This window comes from Sciurus vulgaris (assembly GCF_902686455.1).
Source record: "Sciurus vulgaris genome assembly, chromosome: 2".
Classification (NCBI taxonomy): domain Eukaryota; kingdom Metazoa; phylum Chordata; class Mammalia; order Rodentia; family Sciuridae; genus Sciurus; species Sciurus vulgaris.
This window is the reverse complement of record NC_136462.1, coordinates 84806205-84828701: the sequence shown is the minus strand read 5'-3', so window position 1 is coordinate 84828701 and position 22497 is coordinate 84806205. Positions and strand designations below refer to the sequence as shown.

The window sequence follows — 22497 nt, the reverse complement described above, 5'->3', positions numbered from 1 at the left end:
TGGGGATGAGGACATCCCAGAAGTGTTGGGTTGGAGTATGTTTGATACTTTGGGTAAGTGGCATTTAAGTGGGCAGTTGCCGTTATATTTTTAGAGACTTTACCTCAGAACCAGTGTTTCAACTGTGTGAGGGGCTCTGTAAGTATATTGGCCATTAGGTGCTGAGCTATAGAATTGAACATGTAGGTTCCATTTGTTAAATGTTGCGGTTAAATGTGGAAGAAAATCACGCAGTCAGTGATCACAGTACACAAAAATGAGACTATAATGAAGTTATTTACAAAATGAAGAGAAGGAAGAAGGAGTTATCAGGTAGAGTTCAGGAAAGCCTCGGAGAAGTGGTAACATGTAAGGTTTTACTTCATATGTTCACCCATCTTTTCATCCAGCATTTATCCATCAAACATTATTTGGGTGCCTCCAATGTGCCGCACACTGCAAAGTCATCTTTTTATAAATAGGTTGAGTCTTTTTTATTATTATTTTTTTGTGTGTGTGGTGCTGGGGATTGAACCCAGGGCCTTGTGCTTGCAAGGCAAGCACTCTGCCAACTGAGCTATATCCCCAGCCTGGTTGAGTCTTTATGCTTGCTAGAGTTTTCTGTTTTTTAAGAAATTGAAATTTAGTTTTTTAAAAAACAATAAGAACATGTTGCTTCTTCCATGTTATACTATTCAACTAAGTATCTGAAGAGAGTATATATATTAATTTAAATTTCCAGGTGAAGCTCGCTGAAATATGGCATACCAACTCCTGTATTCTCTGTAACAACTAGCTTATAAATTAGTTTTTTTTTTTTTTTTTCTTTTAAGATTTTTTTGAGCTGGGGTTGTAGCTCAGTGGTGCTTGCCTAGCATGTGTGAGGCACTGGGTTTGATCCTCAGTACCACATAAAAATAAAAAATAAAGGTATTGTGTCCATATACAATAAAAAATATTTTTAAAAAAGATTTTCTTTATGTCTGCGTCGGTGTGTAGTGATCATTTAAAGGTTTATTATTGGGCTGGGGAGATAGCCCAGTGCGTTGCAAGCACAAGTCCCTGAGTTCTATCCCCAGCACCGCAAAAATAAATAAATAAATAAATAAATAAAATAAAGGTTTATTATTAAACTCTGGTTTTTAACCTGGCCATACAGTTTTCTTAGTTCCAGATGAAGAGAGGTATAGGTTTGTTTTTTTTTTTTTAAATCACACAATGGCAAGTTGCAGTGTACAGCACTCCTGGCATTTCGTGGATTGGAGTGGAGGATGCCAACTAGCCTGTATACCTGTATAGTCCCTTTAGGGTTTAGAGTTGTCTGCCCCTGAATACTATTACTGCTTTTAGAAACAGTTTTTCCTTAAGTTATTTTTGTCTTTCAGCTCCACAGTGGTATGAATCTGTGACTTACTGTTTATAATGTTTACTTTTTACAGTTAGCATGTAAATACTGGGCTCCTCACATCAAGAAAAAATCACCTTTTGACATAAAGGTAAGAATTCTTGGTTTGCAGTATGCTTTTTTGAGTAGATATGCTTTTTGTCTCTTTTTTAAAAATGGTTAAGTCTATAAAAACATTTCATAATTTTTTAAAAGGTAACTATACAGTTTTTTTATTATCAAACTTATAATTACTCATATTAGAAAATTTGGAAAATAAAAATGTTACGCGGGAGGAGGCTAGAGAAGAATAGAGGTAAATAGAGGTACTTTGGACTAGACAGAAAGGCGTGAAGGGAATGGAAGGGGTGTGGAGGTAGGAATAATAATGATAGAGGAATGAATGAATTGGATACTATTACCTTGTGCATATATGATTACAAGACCAGTGTAACTCTACATCATGTACAACCAAAAGAATGAAAGTTATACTCCGTTTATGTATGTTGTGTCAAAATACATTCTACTGTCATGTATAGCTAATTAGAACAAATAAAAATTTTTTTTTAAATGTTACACATAAGAAAATAAAAGTCAGTACCCAGAGATATAGTCCTTGTTATTATTTTGTTTTTCTTAAAGCTTTTTAAAAAATTATTTGTACATTATTTGTTTAAACATTTTCCTGTTTATAGATTCTTAGGCAATTTTAAATTATTATAAATGAACATGTGATGAATATTTTTGTAAATATACAGAAATTTTTGTATAAGTTTTTTGGTAATTCATTTAGGGTACAGTCTATTGTTTTTTCTTTTTATTGTTAGGTTGATAAACAGATAAAGGTCTGTAATAATGGTAGAAGGAGTGGGAGTTGTTTAGTGAGAAAGATTAGATGATTAAACTGATGATTATGTTGCTATATTGCTAAATTATATTGTTATTTTGTGCGCATGTACAAATACGTAACAACAGATCACACCATTATGTACAACTATAATGCACCAATAAAAAAAGTGGAAAAAATAGAAAAGGTGACTAAAAGCCCATAATATTCAGTAAGGGAATGGACTTAACAGTTTAATTGAAGCAATTTAGAATAAATGAAAGGAAAAATTCTAATTGTGGGGTTAATTCTCGTTAAAATAGATTATTTAAAGTGTTCTTCCTATGAAGTAATTGTTGATATATTGCATATCATTAAACAAGTATTGAAGACTCAAACTTTAAGTTCTGCTTTTATAAATTGAAGTATGATCCTTTAGGAACCCTTGGTAATACTGCACCTCTTAACTTAAAAATGTATTATATTATTTGAACTTAAATATTTCATTGATAAATATATTTTTGTTATTCTGATAATCCTTTTCATCAGAAGAATATCCATAAACATGGCATATGGTAATTACTTTTGGCAGGGTACTGGGGATTGAACTCAACCACTGAGCCACATCCCCAGCCCTATTTTGTATTTTATTTAGAGACAGGGTCTCCCTGAGTAACAGTGCCTCGCTTTTGCTGAGACCGGCTTTGAACTTTCCATCTTCCCGCCTCAGCCTCCTGAGCCACTCGGATTACAGGCATGGGCCACTGAGCCTAGCATGTTAATTACTTTTAATTATCAGCAGGGTTGCTTTATCTCTTTTGTGTTGTCTGTGTATTTTTTCATTTGTATTTGTTGGGGCCAGGAGTCTTGGAGTAATTTTTCATAAATAACAAAATATCTCGATGGGACTACTAGATTGAGTTTAACCTAATTAGATTAAGCTTTTTAGTGATTGAACTCATATCCAGATTATTTTAGTTTATACTAGATACTTCCAGATAAAGCTGTGTACTCTTATTCAGAAGAACTTCATTACAGGTTGATATTTAAAGTGATCTGTGCCTTTGTTTTATTATTATGTTTGAAGTTTGATAAAAGCAATAATGGAGAATACATCTAGCCTGAACAAGGCTTGCTTGATTCATAACCTCCATCTCTCTATCACCTTCACACATTTGACAAATTCACTCTGTACTGTTAAGACATTGTAATGTGTGTGCTTACTGCTAGCACAACTATTACTTATACTCCTCCTGATAACTATTATCATGTTCATCATGTGTCAGAATTTGTATTAATTATTTACATGTTCTGTCTTATTTACAACAACCCTGTGGAATAGTTTGTATTTTTGTATTCATTTTATAGATAAGAAAACTGACATTAGAGAGGTCAGACACTTGTTGTAGGGTCATAGCCATCACCAGTGAAGGTGGATGGTTTAAAGTAGGCTTACTATACCACAGTGTGAATTCTGTCCTTCATAACTCAAATTAATGGAAATTCTGGGGCTTTATCATATTCATTTGGAAAGTAGGATATAATGATTAATGTGTTTCTTTTATGTCTTCATACTTTAAACTTACTGTCTGGCTTTTGAAAACTAAAAAGAATATTAAAGAATATGTTAGAATTCTTTGATGGAATCCAATAGCATTTATATACTTCTAATTAGTTTTTTAAAATATGATCATGTGAGTCTTAATTTTCTCTGGAAATATTATAAGCATATCAATTTGATGGCTATTTTGGGACTGTTTTATGTAGATATATTTTATTATTTACCTTTTCAACTACTTTGCGTTCTGTTATTTTACATTTTGAGAACTATAATGATTATTAAAAACACTCGTAAGTGTAAAAACACTCAAAAGTGTTTAATAGCAGTAATATATGATAACTTTCCTAAACCACCTTATTTTGTATAATTTCAGTAATTGAAAACTATCAATTTAGGGTCTGAAAAAAAGTTGAGATATTAAAACATTTTTATATTTTTGGTAACAGGTTATTGAAGAAATATATGAGAAGGAGATTGTCAAGTCAAGGTAGGAAGTAGTTTAATTTTGTACATTGGGATTATGACTGGACCAAATTGGATCTTGTGTGAGCTTCTGTGATCAGAACTTTGAATTTTTTTTTTCCTTCATTGCAGTGGTCATTGGGAGATGGTGGGCAGAAAAACTGAAGGGAATGAAGTCATAAATTATATCTTTGCCTTTTTTTTTTTTTTTTTTTTTTGGTGCTGGGGATTGAACCCAGGGCCTTATGCTTGCAAGGCAAGCACTCTACTAAGTGAGCTATCTCCCGAGCCCGATTTCTTTGCCTTTTAATTTTTGACTCAAAATTGCATGGATTAAATACCATAGTTTATTTGGTTTTTGAAGAAATGTGAAAGAGTAAACATAGAGATTCTACTTCACTAATGCTAATTTCATATCGTGTCTGTCTGAAAAATTTTCTGAAAAACATTCTTAAAATTATAAAATTAAGGGCTGGGGTTGTGGCAGTGTGGAGTGCTTACCTGGCACATGTGGGGCACTGGGTTTGATCCTTAGCACCACATAAAAATAAATAAATGAAATAAAAGCATTATGTCCATCTACAACTAAAAGGTTTTTTTTTTAAAAATTATAAAATTAAAACAAATTCAAAATAATAATATGTATATGTAACATACAAAAGTGTAGTTTTAAAAAATAATCATTTAAAGTTATTTTGAGACAAAATATAAAAGGACATAACTTTCAATAAATCTTTCATGCTCCTTAGCCCCTAATTTATGTGAGTGTATGTGTATATATTTTTATATATATATTTTTATATATATACTATATATATATAAAATCTGTGTATATATCTGTTTTGGTTCTCTGCCTCACTCAACACAAAAGGGTTTATACATGCCATTCTCTATCATTCATTTTTCTTCTAAATTTAATAACATATCTTACCATATATTCACCTGTATGGATATAAGCCCAGTATTTTAACAGGATGGTTGTCTAAATGTTATAATATGAAATAGAAACATTAATGTTATGAATGTTACAGATTTTTCATGTGTTTGAATCTTAAGAGACAAATTTTGTTAAATATTTTGAAGGCAAACTTAGGGCAATGTCAAAATAGGAAGCTAGTTGTTTTATTTTAATTTTCAATTTGTGAGCCTATAGAAGTAGGAGGGTACAAAGGCCATGTTAAAGATTTTGTTCTTTATTTGAAAAGCAATAGGAAACCAGTGAAGAGCTTTAAATTATAATGGTAATATTTGAAAAAGAGAATTTGGTTTTGGAGGAGCAAGGGGCAGGAAATTACTTGAATATTATAGTAATCATGTTTAAGATAATGATGGCTTGGACTCGCATGGAAAGAAAGTTGAGAAATCATCAGAGAAAGAAAGAATTGAAGAAACTTGTTAGATGTAGTGGGTGAAGAAAATGGAGAAATCAAGGATGACTCCTAAGTTTTTTGCTTAACTCATTGGGTGATTAGTGGTGCCATTACTGACTTTTGCCATTGTTATTGGGATGGGATTGGGTGTAGAACATGAGTTCAGTTTTGGTTATCTTGAACTCTATTTTCTAGCCATGCAGATGGGAATTAGAATAGATAGTTGGGAATCTAGGTGTAGCGCTCAGATTAGACTGATTTGAGCCTACTTTGTATCAGCCATCATTACCAGCTATGAATTAAAATGTAGCTAGGGCATAGTGACAGGGACTGCCCTACTTTAGATAAAATGATCAGACAAATCCTCCTTAAAGACCTGAAATTTGAGCAGATATTTGATATAGGACTTGATCTGAGAATGGGTGTGGATAAAATTGCCTGAGGAGATTTTTAAGATGAGTTGGTAGGTAAATTCTTGGAGTGATATTTTGTGTGTGTGTGTGTGTGTGTGTGCGCGCGCGTTTTTTTTCCATATTAATAATATACCTTTCACTGCCCTGGATAGTAATTTTTTTCCCATTTAAATTCTTGCTATTAGTATTTCTTCCTGAAAGAATTTTTGTAATAACATAACTGAAAGCTGTCAGTGATTTTTTTTTTAAAGCCACATCAGCTACATTATTTTTAACTGTTACTGGTGGAACTTGCAGAGATTTACAGTGGCACTTTAATAGCCATTTTCTCATCTGTATACATTTTTGAATACTAAGAGCAAACACATAAATCAGAGTATGTGTTTAAAATGTAAATGACCAGTGTTTTAGATTAGTGTTTGAGGAAATTATTTTGCTGAGCTATGTGGCACCTTCCATATTGGGGAAATGACTCGATGTAATATTTATTAACCTGTTAGTAGGCTATCATAACAGGCCGGGTGTATAGCCCTAAGGTTATCTTGATATATAATTAAACTTCTCATGATATACATTTTTTGCACTCAATTCCATTTTCCCCAGAATGCATTTGGGAAATAAATCAATTAGATCTTAATATTCTTATGATGTAATAAAAGAAAAAAAATCACTTCTAAAATCTCAAAATTAGGTAATTCTTAAAAAGTCTTTTTGCTCAGTCATGTAATTAATGTGTGTATGTTACATAATTGACTCATTTTTTTGCTGTTCTCGGCCTTGTCAGATTTGGCAAACTTATATATCCGAGTTGTAAACTATTCAAAATTATAATTGTTGTTAAGTGCCAACTTTGTATCAGCTTCTTTCTAAGCACCTTGCATGTAGTAGCTTATCATCTTCACAAGAACCCTGTAACACTGTTATCATCCTCATGTTGGGGATGAGGAAATTAGTACAAGGAGTTTTAATAATTTGCCCCACTGCTTCCCAGCAGTTGGAAAGGACTATACTAACTCCAGATTCTCTGACTTTTATGCAGTACTCTGTTCTTAAGTAGGACAGAGTCCATTGCTTTCTAGAAATCTCTTGCATACTGTGGTATGATTATTAATCCTATTGTGAATTCGTCTAATTGGTTTTTATGCTTTAAAAAATTACCTGTAGAGCAATTTATTCTTTTTTTGGGGGGGGGGGGGGATGGTGTTTACCCGGCATTGAACTCAGAGGCACTCAACCACTGAGCCACAACCCCATCTCTATTTTGTGTTTTTTAGAGACAGGGTCTCAGTGAGTTGCTTAGCACCTCGCTTTTGCTGAGGTTGGCTTTGAACTCTGGATCCTCCCTGCCTCAGCCTCCCCAGCTGCTGGGACGACATTGTGTGCCATCGTGTCTGGCTGCAAGTTACTTTTGTCAATGCTTACATTAAATTTTTTAGTTGTAGATGGTCACAGTACATTTATTTTATTTATTTTTATGTGGTGCTGAGGATCGAACCCAGTGCCTCACACGTGCCAGTTGAGCACTCTACCACTGAGCCACAACCCCAGCCCCTATAATTTTTATTTGAAATGTATAAACCCTTTTATTATGAAATTTAACAACAGAAAAACAAAATGTAGCAAATGTTGTCAGTGATTCAGAAGCCCCCTCCTTGTTCCTTTATTTTAACATTGTAATGAAAAAAAGAAAAATATAGTTTGGCTTCTTTTTGAACTTTAAGTAGAATCACAATATATACCCTTTTGTGACTGGCATCTTTTGTTCACAGTTATTTATTTTTTAATCATCTATTTAACAAATTTAGAAGTAGATAGTTCAGAAGTTCATAATGTCAGGACTCTTGTTGCTATGTTCAGAAAATTCTTTTGGCTTTCCCTTTGTGATTACCAGGAGGCTGCAGCCATCCAAACCCCATGTTTTACATGACCGTATCCCAGGACAGGAAGCAGTAGCAGTGATGGCAGCAAAGGAATTTTCCTTTGCATGTCCTCTCTTTTTCTTATTAGATTTAATCAGTGAGTTACTGATACAGTTAATGCTGTATATAAATTGTCCAGCTTTGGAAGAATTTAATGAAATGTTTGTTAAGTTTGTGGCACAGTGTTGGGTACATTGTATGCTTGCTCTCAGTGAATATTGGTAACTTATACAACTGGAACTTTTCATACTTATCTTCGAAGTTCTTCTGAAATGATGTCTAGTGCTTTGCATGTACACTTTAGTTAGGCTGGAGATTTAGTGTGTGTCACTCAAGGTGTTGCATCCACTCTGCAGCCTAGATAGCTCTAGAAGCCAGTACCTTAATAGTGTTCTATCTTTGTACTTTTGCATATAGTAAAAATCTTCATTTCATTCTCAGCAAAGTTCTGTGACATTATTTGCTTAGTGAAACTATTTAAGAGCTCAGAAATCAGTGGAATAGGATTTTGACACGATAATGGTCTCCTGGGATATTAAATTTATAATTCATATACATGTAATTTTCAAGTTGGAAACTATTATCTAGTGGCAGTGTTCTGTTCTGGCTACTTATTTCTACTGTTATAAGATGATAAAACTAAATTAGTGTTGTTCGAACCTGCCTTTGGAGAGATACCCCATGACTTGTAGTATCATCTATTCATATAAAACAAAAGTATTTCTATTATAAAAAGGAAGCAAAATGATCTGGTAATCCCTACAAAATATTTGCTTATATTTTAGGTTCACTGTCAAGACTAAGAACTATGTGAGACATCTGACTTTGAAATTTGTGACATAAATGTGCCCATGAAATAAAAGCATGATGGTTAATGCTTAAGAAGTTGTTCAGACCTGGGGGTGTAGCTCAGTTATAGAGCACTTACCAAATGTGTGAGGCCTCTGTACAGGTTGTACTGGTTAGCCTTTGACAGTTGTGATCTGATGTTATTTAATTTTAAAACAAAAGATTCCAAAATGCGTTTACATTGAGAACTCTTCAGTATTTTGTTTTCTATTTAATTATTTGATATACCTGTTTATTAAATATTAAATATTATTTGTGTTTATGTTTTTAGATTTGCCATCCGAAAGATAATGCTGTTGGAATTTAGGTGAGTTAAAAGGAATTATTTGATAAGTTAAAGATGACAACGCGATTTAAGTTTTAGCTACTTTTAAAATATATTTCTGTGAGCAGTTAAAAAAATAATTCTGTCCTCTGACAGTGTAACTCAGTGGTATAGCACATACTTAGCATGCACAAGGACCTGGGTTTAGTCCCCAGCACCAAAATAATAAACAAGAACAACAATAAATAAAGTAAGTAATTCTAAGCTGGGTGCTGTGGCACACGCCTGTAATCTCAGCAGCTCGGGAGGCTGAGACAGGAGGATCATGAGTTCAAAGTCAGCCTCAGCAAAAGCAAGGCACTAAGCAACTCAGTGAGACCAAATCTCTAAATAAAAATACAAAATAGGACTGCAGATGTGGCTCAGTTGTCTAGTGACCCTGAGTTTAATCCCAGGTACCATCCTCTCCCAAAAAGAAAGAAAGAAAGAAAGAAAATAATTCTAAATTTGTGAGGATTCATATTTTTGTGATTGATTTATTTTGGGCATATATATATATATATATATATATATATATATATATATATATATATCCTATTTTCCAAAGATGCCCCATTATCAGAATAACTTGTATTTTGCATTGTTTCTCACTACTTAAGGTAACAAATGCTAAGCATTTTCTGTCTTGCTAGGTTTGTAGTGATCATTTTGAATAAATTTGGTATATTCTACAGCCATTTTTTCTTCCTGCCAACCTAATGTGTTTTTACCATTGAAACATTATTTCAGCCTGTTCACTGATAACAGATATTTCAGATGAGAGAATGTACAACTTTAAATTGTGAAGGTAGATTAGATCATGTTATAATTAGGTTGGGCCAGTATGCTGAAAATAAAAGCCAGGATTGTTGTTGATAATAGTAATATTTACCATTTATTGAATTCTTGCCTGTGCTAGGCTTAGTGTTAAACATTTTTATTTATAGATGACTCAGTAGCAATCCTATAAAGGATATATTATCCTTTCCATTTACTGGAAGAAGCTGGAATCAGAGAACTGAAGTAATTTGTTCAAGATATTACAATTAAGTAATTGGGAGAGCTGGTGTGTCAATGCCTGATATCAAGACTCATGGTTTTTCCACTTCTCACTGCCTGTTGAGATCTGCTTTGAATCAGAGGTCAAAGCCTCTGTATTTATAATATTTATTCTCTGTGTGCAGTAATTCAGTCCTCATAAAAATGACATAAAGTGGGTGGTCTTACCATTCTCACAGAAGGAAATTGAAGTTTGTAGTTGGGAATTAAAGTAAGTAACTGTGAGAACTGTATTATAATATGATCTCATTACATCTTCACAAAATCCCATTTTGATCATCTTGTTTTGTAGAGGAGAAAATTGAGGCTAGAAATTAGACCTACCTAGTCCTTAGATAAACATGCCATTTCCACCGTGTCACATCAGCTTTCAAGAATGCTGTGTTAACCAGCTTTTTATTACTGTAACAAAATACCTGAGATAATAAAAAAGGTTTCTTTTGATTCATTGTTTCAGAGGGTTCAGACTATGATTGCTTGACCCTGTTTCTTTAGACCTGTGGTGTCATAATAAATTATGGCAGGAACACATGGTGGAACAGATCTGTTCACCTTAGGCAGCTGAAAAGCAAAGGGAGAGGAAGGGGCTAGGGCCCCAATATCCCCTTCAAGGGCATGGCTCCAATGACCTAACTTTCTCCCACTAAACCTTGCCTCCTAGGGGTTTAACGATCTCCACATAGCACCACAGGCTGAGTTCCCAGCCTTCAAAACATGGTCCCTTGGAAGATATTCAAGATCCAGACTATAGCAAATCAAGAGGATAATGTTATACAATTAAAATTAATCAGACATCTAGAGTAAAGACATCAGGAGGATGTACAGGATTTTTAGAAAAATTCTTTTTGCATACACATGATAGTAGAGTGTATTTTGACATATTATACATCCATGGAGTATAGCTTATTCTAATTAGGATCCCATTCTTGTGATTGTACCTGATATACAGTTTCATTAGTGGTGAATTCATATATGAATATAGGAAATTATTCTTCCCTTTTTCCTATTCCCAGCCTCCCTCCCTTTCTGTCGTTTCCCTTTGTCTAAGCAACTGGCAGGATGTGTTTTGGATAACAAAACACTGAATTCATCAATGACAGTGGAAGATTTTTGATAACTGAAAAAGTGGGTTGTTGTCTTTTAGGAACTTTTGTGTATACCTTCAATGTAAGAATGTCATATTCTCTAACCAGCTTCCAGACATAACCATTCTAAAATTTGTGTTATAGAATAATTTAGGGAGACTGAGGCTGTAGTTCAGTGGCAGAGTGCTTGCCTAGCGTGAGTGAGGCACTGGGTTCAGTCCTCGGCACCACATAAAAATAAATAAAATAATTATTTAAAAAAAGAGAAAAAAGTAATTTAGGGGCTCTTGCTAGAGAAGAAAGTGAGACAAAGTTAGCTGGGTATTGGAAAGTGAACTGAGAAAGAAAGGTTTCTGTTGATGAAATTTGTTGGAAGGAGGTACTGTTATATATGATATAAATTGCATTTGATGTAACTGCTAAAATACTATCAGGGAATAACTGAACAAATCCTTAAGTTTAGAGGAAGAGATGTTGTTCACAGTCAAGGCCATGTCTATATTACATGAGGCCAATCATTGACTATTGCCTTTGTTTCTTTGTATGAAAAATGTACAGAATCGGTTTTGAGTTTGTCATACTCAGAACAAGACATTACTCTGGGAAACAGTGACTAGGTAGTGAAATCTGTGGGCATCTAGCAGAAATAAATATGAAGATACTTTGAAAGGATAGGTAGTCCAACCATTTTGCAAAATATTCCTACAGATAAACCCCTGATAAAGGTGAGTTCACAGTCCCAGTTACAAAAATTAAGCTAACCAAGAGTGAACCAAGAATTGAACCCAGAGGCACTTTACCACCACAGGGCTATATCCCCACTCCTTTATATATATATTTTTAAGAGATAGGGTTTCACTAAATTATTTAGGGCCTCATTAAGTTGCTGAGGTTGGCTTTGAACTCACAATTCTCCTGCGTCAGCCTCCCAAGCTGCTAGGATTACAGGAGTTCACCACCATGCCCAGCCACAATGTTGAATTTTTATGTTTAAAATTAGTATGGGTATAAAAGGAGAAACAAAATATATGATCAAGAAAGAAGACACTAAAAATGTACAGACTTTGGGATAATGGAAATAAAAATCATTGATACTTAAAATTTAGTGAGCAAATTAAATATCAAATTAGATATAGTTAAAAAGGAAATTAGTGAACTGCAAGAGAGATCTGAGAAGTTAACTAGAAAATAACAGAGAAAAGATGAAAAATAACGAAGAGATACAGAGGCTAGAATGAAGTCTAATGGGAGTTTCAGAAAGGATTTAGAGAGGTGGGAAAGTGGTAGTTTAGAAGAGATTATCTTCAAAAATTTTTTAGAGTTGTTTAAATACAAGTCTTTTAAATTCTAGAAATACAGCAAATCATAAACAGCCACTGCAGAACAACAAAGATAGAATGAAATCTTAAAATTTGCTGGAGGAAAAAGACATATTAAAGAAGAGAATAAATAGTTGATTATAGACTTCTCAATTATAGTAATAGAGAATATAATGGAATGGGATGTTCCATTATCATATGTAGGGGGATAAATAGAATTCTGTACCCAGCTAAACTATGAAATCAGTGTCAAAGAAAGATAGGTTAATACACTATTGATGACAGAAATGCTAAAGGACATAATTCAGGATAAAGAAATTTAAACTTGTAAGAAAAGAATGCATTGAAGATTCACCCATTTATGACATAGCACTCTAGTCTCTTGTATTCTTTTGACCATTATTTTGGTTAAAATCTTACATAATTACTAAGGTTGTTGCAAATTAACCAAGGATTGCTAAAGGTCCATGGACATACCATTATAAATAGACTCTTGAAGCATAAAAAGAAGTAAAAAACCTATAGTACTGTAACAGAACCTAAAATGATTGTCCATGTATTCATGTGTGTGTTTGAAAATTTATGCATATATAATGATTTAAAGCTGGAGCCAAAGTCCTGCCTTTTGCCAGGTATGGTGGTACATGCCTATAATCTTGATACTTGGGAGACTAAGGAACACAAGTTTGCAATAGTTGGGCAACTTAGGGAGACCCTGTTTCAGAATTTAAAAAATAAAATAAAGGGCTGGGTCAAAAGCAAATGGCTGAAGAAAATGTGGTAGATATACACAATGGAGTTTTACTCAGCCATAAAGAAGAATGAAATTGTGACATTTGCTGATAAATAGATGGAACTGGAGAATAATACCATGCTGAGTAAAATAAGCCAAATCCAGAAAGTCAAAGATTGAATATTTTATCTCAGCAGAGGCTGGTGCAAAATAAGGATAAAAAGTGGGGTGTGGTGGAATCCCATGAAAATGAAAGGGAGATCAGCAAAGTAAAAGAAGGAGATTGAGGGGGAGGGAGGAGAGACGGGAAAAAAGGGAACTGTAGAATGAAATGGACCAAATTATGCAGTGTACATATATGAATATACCACAATGAATTCTACTTTTATGTATACCTAAAAAGCACCAATTTAAAAAAAAAAAAAACAATAAACAAATAGAAGGAGGACCAATAGAGTAGAGACTGGGAAATGGGGAAGGGAGAAAGGGAAATTGGAAGTATTCAGGATTGAAGCAGAGCAAGTTATTTTCCATGCATGTATGAATATGTCAAAATGAACCCCATTAATATGTATAATTATAGTGCACTAATAAAAACATTTAAAAATAAAGAACTGAGAATGTAACTCATTGGTAGAATGCTTACCTAGCAGGCATGAGGCCTTGGATTCTGTCCCCAGTACCACACACAACGTATACTGTCCTGCCTTTTTTTGTTAGTGCTTGACAGTATTTTATAGCCAGTAGGATAATTGATGTTAATAACTACTTTGAATGGTAAGAAATGACTAGATTATGTTTTGGAAATCAGAAGTACCTCAAATTGTTTAGGAATATTTCCACAAGTCTTAAAACAAGAATTCTGGTATCTGGAGGGGGAAATGCTAATTACATTGGAAAACTGACTTAAGTGGAATATCATGTAAATTAAAAATTACCAAGCCTCCTTTTGATTCAGTCTCTTTCTTAGTTTCTGAAAGACATTTTTTCCTGATAGGAATTAGTGCTAATGTCTCAGATACATTTATTTGTGAAAGTGCCCTTCATATTATTTTGTTTTAGAGCTGATATGTATTTGACATTATTGTTCATCTTATAGAGATAATTATGTATGTTGATAACCTTTGATATCTATTACTTGAAAGTGTAGGACTATGTAAATAATTGTTTTTCCAGGTGAGTGAATAATACAGTGACTGGTAGTACTAATGAAATATTCAGTGTCTTTTTACTTTTTACAGCCAGTATCTTGAAAACTATCTCTGGATGAATTATTCTCCAGAGGTATCTAGCAAGGCCTATTTAATGTCCATCTGCTGTATGGTGAATGAGAAATTCAGAGAAAATGTTCCTGCATGGGAGGTAACAGATTTAAATGACTTCATAGCTTTTATACTTTATCTACTTAAGCCATTATAAAGTAGAGGAACTTTTTTAAAGACAATAAATGTGATTTTAGAGCTGAACTTTACCCAGTAAAAAGTACTATTAAGAGTGGACATGTGAAAGATAATATCAGTTTTTTAAATTATGACACTTCTAAATTTACTGTGAACACTACTGATTTATACTTCTAATTAGTTATAAGTAATTACAAATTCTAATTTGTAATTGAAAAATTAGTAAATATGGAGTTATTTTTCTGCTTTGCCTAGAACTAAAGAATAACATGAATTATAGAGACATAAGAAGCTGGAATAAAGGAAAGGTTATATTAATAAGTACAATTAGACAATGTCAAAAGTCAAGACAGAGGTTATATTGTAGTTTCAGTTTTTTCTGTCCTCAATTTGGGATCTGTTTTTCCTTTTTGAGATTTCTAATGAAGTTATGTTTTCTTTTGATGTTGACTCAATAGAAACTTGGTCAGTTAGAGGTCCAAGATTTTCTTTGCCCATCATAAAATGGCCAACTCATCCATAGTCTCTTTCCTTCCAATCATACTTTTTTAAATGAAGAAAAGGAATGGATATTTGTCATCTACTTTGAGGAGGTAGTCTCCAGAAAGAGAAGGTGTTTAAAATGACATTTAGAGTCTTTTTTTTTTTTTTTTTTTTTTTTTTTTGCGATGCTGGGGGATTGAACTCAGGGCATTGTGCTTGCGAGGCAAGCACTCTACCTAGAGTCTTTAAGATAAAACCATGGACATGTCTCTCAAGTATTCATTAAGTGACTGCCATTCAGGACACATTACAGCTTAGAGTAAACTATGATTTTATTGTCCTATTGAGAGACCCAATGGATTTCATGAAGTTGTTTCAAGCTATTACAGAAAGGGGGAAGGAAATTTTTTTGAGCCAGATAGTTATGAAGACCATTTTGGTGATTAGGGTTTAAAATAGAAAAATGACAACATAGGAGCTCACCCCACCTGCCATCCATAGACTCCCAGTAGAAATCTAAAACCTTGAATGGTATGTATCCTTATTTTTTCCTATAAAAATACACCTGGACTAAAGTTGCCAACATCACTATTCTTTGACTTTGGACCATTGTTAAGTAAAATAATGGTTACTTGAACATAAGTACTGCCATACCATTAGAGTCAGTGTGCTTAATAACTAAGAGGGCTGTGACTAATGGGTGGATAATGTATATAGCATAGATGAATACACTAAACAAAGGGATGATTCACACCCCAGGCTGGATAGAGCAAGATTTTGTCACACTATTCACAGTGGTGTAGAGTTTAAAATTAGGGATTTTTTTTTTTTTTTAAGTTTCTGGAGTTTTCCATTTAATATTTCCATTTAATATTGGTGGTTGTTAACCACCAGTAACTAGAACCTAGAAAGTGAATTTATGGATAAGGAGAATCATGGTACAGATTCAGAGGATATATAGTATTTAGAAAGTAGAATCAATCTGATTTGATAAGTAAAATAGCATTAGGAAAGGGGGTTATTGTCAAAAATCTGTCAAACTTGGGCAACTGAATATAATTGATGATAGTATCATTCCCAAGATAGGAGTAGAGGGTTGAGGAATACTTTGGAGGGTACAAAACTTTTCAGTTGAGTCTAGGGCATTGAGTTTGAATTGTTTTTGTATTATCTAGATGAATATTGTAATAACTAGATGAAATTTCCTGGTAGAGGAACCTAAGAATATATTGCTGAGGAGAGAAATCTGTACTGAAGATGTATACTTGGAATCATTAGTATACCATAAAGTAATATGAGGTGGAAAAGAAGAATAGGAACACAACTGTTTAAGTAACAAAGGAAAAGAAACCTTCAGTACAGTGAAAAGGAGTTGAGGTTTGATAGGATTCAGTGGACTTGGCCAGCCATAATAGTGTCATGGGAGTGATATTGATGGAAGCTTGGTTTAGAGAAGTTAGTGGAAACTAGTATTTGGAGCACACATTTGGAGCACTTGACTATCATAGTAAGTAGGAGGGGAAGTAGATCAAAGAGGTTTGAATATATTTACATGTTAAGAAAGGAAAGCACCTTATAAAGCAGGATAAGCTGTCGCTGAGATTAATTACAGTATGAAAACTATTTTTTCCTAAACATGTAGTTTCCTTTGTTCAAATCAAAGAATTAAAAATGCTTTAGATTCTTAATAAGAAAACAAAGCTTAGCTCAATACAAGTATAGTTTGCAGAAGGAAAAACAAAAGGAATTAAAGCCATTATTTTATAGCTATTTCTGCAAGTTTCTTCTGTTAGAAACCTGTTTTTGAATTGCTATCTTTAATTGTAAATAAGCATGTAATGCCTCGTTACCCATGTACAAATAATCTTTTTTGTTAATTATTTTGATTTTGTTAATAGATTTCTAAAGCTACTGATGTGTGCTTTAAGGAGGAAAATGCCCATGAACAAGCTAGTTCAAAATGTATTCTTATTTTTCTTTTCAGACTTTTAAGAAGAACCAGATCACTTCCATTCTTTTTTAAGCGCATCTTGAAAGCGGGCATTAGCTGAAAATGATGGTGAATTTTCCACTCCATGAACCGACAGTTCTATTGCTTTTTCTTGATCATTGCTTCAATAGTTTGGTAATTTTACTTTATATTTTGGGGCAGCTTTCAGTTTTCTGTTTTTTTAGGTTTGAGTTTAGGTGTGATTACCTCTGTGGCCATCTTTTCATAACAAATGAGGTGGGGAATAAAAGAATGCTAAAAGCTTGATTTTAATCACATCTCGGTAAAATAACTTTATAAAATTTGTTCACTTTTTAGTGGTTTTTATACTTGATCCTAGCTTATTCTACCTAGACCTCTAAGAAAAATGATAATGAGAACTGGAAATTCAAAGAGAACACAAAAATGAGAAGCAGCAGAGTTTTGACTAATATGAACTATGATTAATGAAACCTGTGCCACACGCTGCATGCTAAAATGTAGTTTCAGTATTATTGGGTCTTGCTTCATGCTCAGACTGGCTAATAAGCAAGAGGGTTCTTTTTTTTTTTTTTTTTTTTTTTTTGGTACTGGGAATGAACTCAGGGGCATTTGACTACTGAGCCACTTTCCCAGTCCTATTTTGTATTTTATTTAGAGACAGCGTCTCATGAGTTGCTTAGTGGTCTCGCTTTTGCTTTGGACTCTGGATCCTCCTGCCTCAGCCTCCCCAAGCGTGTGCAACACTTGCCCTGCAAGAGGGTTATATTTTGAGTTGACTATTAAGGACAATAGTGGATTATCTTTGAAATGCTTGTGTGTGATAACTTTTCATCCTTTGTAAGATTATCTTTGTAAAAAATGGAAATTTCATTTGACCTTCCTTCTGGGTTATCTGAAGGTATATCCATATTTATTTAAAAATATTTTTTTATTGATAATGCACTTAGAGCCTTGCAGGAGAATGCATGGAATTCTTTCTTATCCTGACGACTGGATGTTGATTGATGAATGATTATTGCTTGTTTCTATGTATTGCCTCACTCGGATCTTGTAAAGCCCTAAAGAAAAGATTTATGGTGCTCCCATAGATACCCATTTTATCTCTTTAACATTAATTAAATTAAACAGCAAAAAGAAATACAAATAGATATAATTTCTTATGAGAAATTGAATAAAAGCAAGATTTAGTTACCAGTAGTTGGTGCTAATTTTAAGTAACTTAAAACCCAATTTATGTTGAAAATGGTTTTCTGTTCCGTATGCTGTCAACTTATTTGAAGCAATTACATTTGCTCTGTAAAGTACTGAATCCTGAGTAAGCTAATAATGAACCCTGGCTCCTAAAGGAAAAGTAAGGTTAGGTTCCTGCAAGTCTCTGGTTGCAACATTTTGTCCAACTCTCACTGCATAATTTTATTTTATGGTGTTTCTGTTTACAGACATCTTATTTATATAATATTTTTGATTCAGTAACTTAGAACTCAATGCTTCCTGAGTGAGTTATTCATGAATGAGCTTATATAACAAATTGTATTTTCTCTGTGCGGGACAGAAAAAAATACTTTATTGCACCAGTGAACTTAGAAACGCAAAAATAAGGTTCAATGTTTGTTCTTGGTGTGTTTGGTACATTTTTAACACTATGAAATCACCAACAACAAGCTTCACTAATTCCAAAAAAGTAGCACTGAATCAGATCACGAAAAGGATACTTGTTTCTAGTGTGAGAACTGCAAATTCAATAGGGTCAGCTCAGCCTTAGCTAGGAATGTACATTCAGGGCAGCTCACAATTTTTGAGGCTCTGTGCTGTTGATTTGGGGTACAGATCTGTGAATAGGTGACTTTGCAGATATGAATCAGTTAATAACTAACACTAACTTTTGTTTATTTAAAATATTGAACTTTAAACTTTCATTTTAATATTTTTATTAAAATCTCACCAACTTTCCAGTATTGGTGCCATGTTTTCTCCCTTAGGAACTTAAAAAGTGTAAAATTACCTGTATAAAAACTTAGTTGAAAATGCTAGGAAGTTTATAGACTTTCTGCTTCATACCTTTAATAGGAAGTAGACTTGATACGGAGTCAAGTACAGCGCTTATCACTCCCAATGTGGATGGGCTTTACAGCGTACTGTATCTAATTTCAGAATATTATGCATGTATATTTGTAGTAAGTGAATGAGTTTGATAGACTGTAGCTTTAATATGGTTATAAAAGTGCTTAGCTAAAATTCCTTTTCCTCCTTAGCAGTTATCATGCATAACTATATATGTAGTTTTTATAGTTTTAAAGTTTTAATGTGCATCATAATACATGTTTCACCTAATTTCAATATTACAAGGTAAGTTTAGTATCAATAGAACTTATAGAGAAAGAAATTATTCCTTTCTCTTTTGAGCTTGTAGAGAAAGGCTTAATTTTAACAATGTATGGTTATTGTTCCTATTGTAGTTCTTTGGATAAGACTATATGTAAACTTGAATTTTTATTGTTTCCTTGATTAGAATGTACATACAGCTGCAGAAGAAGGTCTGAATCATGTTTAATATTAATGACTTTCATTTTTTTTACCTAATCTTTATTGGATAATATGTGCATATATCAAATTTACATATCTCAGGGAGTAAGTTTAAACTATCAAATTTCAAGGTAACCCTTTATTTATGTTTGTTTGGTTTTTTTTGTTTTTTTTTTTGGTACTGGGGATCAAACTCAGGGCCTTTTGCTTGTGAGGCAAGCACTCTACCAGCTGAGCTATCTCCCCAGCCCCTATGTATTTTTTTCAATATCGGGGCACTCAACCACTGAGCCACATACCGAACCCTGTTTTATATTTTATTTAGAAACAGGGTCTCACTGAGTTCCTTAGTGCCTCACTTTTGCTGAGGGTGGCTGGTTCCTCCTGCCTTAGCCTCCCAAGCTGGTGGGATTACAGGCATGCATCACTACACCCAGCTAACCCTTTATTCTTAATTGTATTTCCTACACAAAGTTATTTCTGTACATGCTCAGATATGAATACTCATTCACTATAGCAGTTAATGGAATAAAAACATAAGGCACATATGAATAATTTGAACTTAAGTACCATAATAGAGAATTTACTGATGGCATTTCTGTTTTTACTTTTGATAGTTCATTATTTGAGACTCATTTTTCAGATGTCTGTGATTATGTTCACAGTTGTTAATGTTGATATTTTTCAGACTGAATTTGAGAAATAAAGAAATTTTATCTTTGAGCTTAAAATCTTGACTAGAAAAGGCAGTTCTTTTTTTTTCAACAAGTATTAGAATTGAATTTTAGAAATTAATCATTTCTTAGTTTTCAAGGTTTGTTTTATTGTTTTTAGATTTTATCACATTGCCCTCTATCATGTATTAGGAAACCAGTTAATAGATTATTTAGTCTTTATCCTTTTAAATATTGAAGTTACTGGTAATGTAACGGTACCTCTTTTTCAGGCGCGATTGGAATTAGAATTAAAAAAGACACCTAAGCTAAGAAAATTTTGGAATTTGATTAAAAAGAATGATGAGAAGATGGATCCAGAAGCAAGAGAACAGTATGTTAACAAAGCTAATTCCATATTAGCTTATTGTGCTGGATTACAGTTCTTAGACAATGTATCTTTGGCTTCATTTGATATATTGCTGTGTCCAAATAAGTTTTTAATAAGTGCTTTTATTAAGACTATTGTAGGAATGTTTTTTACAAAGGTCTTAAAAAGAAGCCACAACATCATCAAAGCCACATCATACTTTTCTTCTTTCCTTTTCTCTGTACCAGTGTACCACTTTTCTTCTTTCTTCCTGTTGTCCCTCATCTGTCCCTCAAGAGTGATTCTGTTTTCTCCAGTCTTCAGACTATTAATCAGTTCAACTTTTTCTTACTCCTTTATTCTTAACAATGAGTTTTCTATACCCCACCATCATTCATTCATTTATTCAACAAATATTGAGTGTATTGTTTTGACAGGGATTATATTTGGCATTGGAGATACAACAAAGAACAAAGTAAAAAATAATTTCTATTTTTATGGTGCTTATATTCTAGTTGGAAAAGAGAGCAATGAACAGATGAATTATATAGTATGTTTGATGGTGATCCATACCTAGGAAAAAATAAATCAAGTATAGGGATTAAAGTAGCAGTTGACAGTGACTCTTATAGCATCCGTATCCAAAATTTTCTGATCTAAATTTTATTACAAATTGATTTTTTCCTTCATTGTTGATCAGTATATTTTTATTATGTGCTATTTAGATGTTGGCATGATCATTTTTTTAAATGGTCAGTTATTTCTACAAAGTTTAATTTTTTTTTATCAAATTTTACTGTGTACAATTTTAGCCATCAGCTTTACTTTATGGGTTGTTTCTAATAGTGATGTTTGTTGGCAATTGGATGAAAGTCTGTGGTAATTAATATTTATTTCATGAAATAAAGAGCTGTGAGGACCCAGGGAAGGACCTCTGTGCTCTCAGGTTTGTTTCTGTCTTTGAAACTATCTGGTCTCTGCTCTTGACTTATTTGCTCCAGAACTGTTCTAGCTGTAGTATTTTTTCTTTCTTCATCTTCATTCACTCTTCTACTGTCTTCTTTTTCTCTTCTTCTTATGCAAACACACACACACATACACTCTCAAGGTTTACTTTCTTTGGGCCTATGATAGCTTCTTTTACCTCTGCCTTATAGGAGAGTAGCTTATATTTGCCTTTCCTTCAAACCTTGTAACTCTGACTTGAATTTTGGTTTCTACTTTCCACTCCAACCTAAAATTGTTCTTTTTCACCTTACCAGTCACCTCTGTCATTTGGCATTTCAGGGGGTTTGTTTGGTTTTGTCTTTCCCTTGACCCCTTATTCTGTCAGTAGTGCTACCATTTCTTATATATCTCTCCTTCCTTAAGTCTATAACTTCTCTTTTTCTTCTTTTGGATTTTTTTCTGTCTTCCCTGGTTCTGTGAACAAAGTATTGACACATTCCAAGGCCTTCCCATAGCCCCAGGGGTTTATGAGAAAACTGAGTTTGGAAAAAAATAAGTAACTTGCCCCTAAAAATACAAAGTGATGTATCGGGAAGAATTCTAATATGGACCTACTTCTTCATCCTAGACTTTTTTCTTGACCACTTTTTAATAAGAAATATAATTTTGTGAGAAGACTTTTATATCTCTTACGTGATGATATCCCCCAAAAGATTTATTGATAGAGTGCTATAATCAAACTTGAATTCTTTTAACATTCTCTCTGGAATTAGTAGATTTTAGGTGAGCAAGATTTAAGGCAATTATTTGGTAATAATTGGGCAAGAGAGTCAGAATTTTGGACTAATTGTGAATTGGAGGCAAATGGAGAAAGCGGAGTTATTT

General features: G+C 33.3%; 1 protein-coding gene across 1 annotated transcript in view; it reads left to right on the top strand.

The window, feature by feature from the left end:
* The window catches only part of AQR (aquarius intron-binding spliceosomal factor), a 108875-nt gene that overhangs the window by 3415 nt on the left and 82963 nt on the right, over window positions 1-22497 (top strand). Inside the window, 11 exon segments of the mRNA XM_079127489.1 lie at window positions 1419-1475; window positions 4197-4237; window positions 9035-9070; window positions 14505-14625; window positions 17131-17147; window positions 17149-17185; window positions 17187-17216; window positions 17218-17271; window positions 19186-19243; window positions 19246-19250; window positions 20588-20688. Coding sequence (XP_078983615.1) covers window positions 1419-1475; window positions 4197-4237; window positions 9035-9070; window positions 14505-14625; window positions 17131-17147; window positions 17149-17185; window positions 17187-17216; window positions 17218-17271; window positions 19186-19243; window positions 19246-19250; window positions 20588-20688 — 557 coding nt within the window.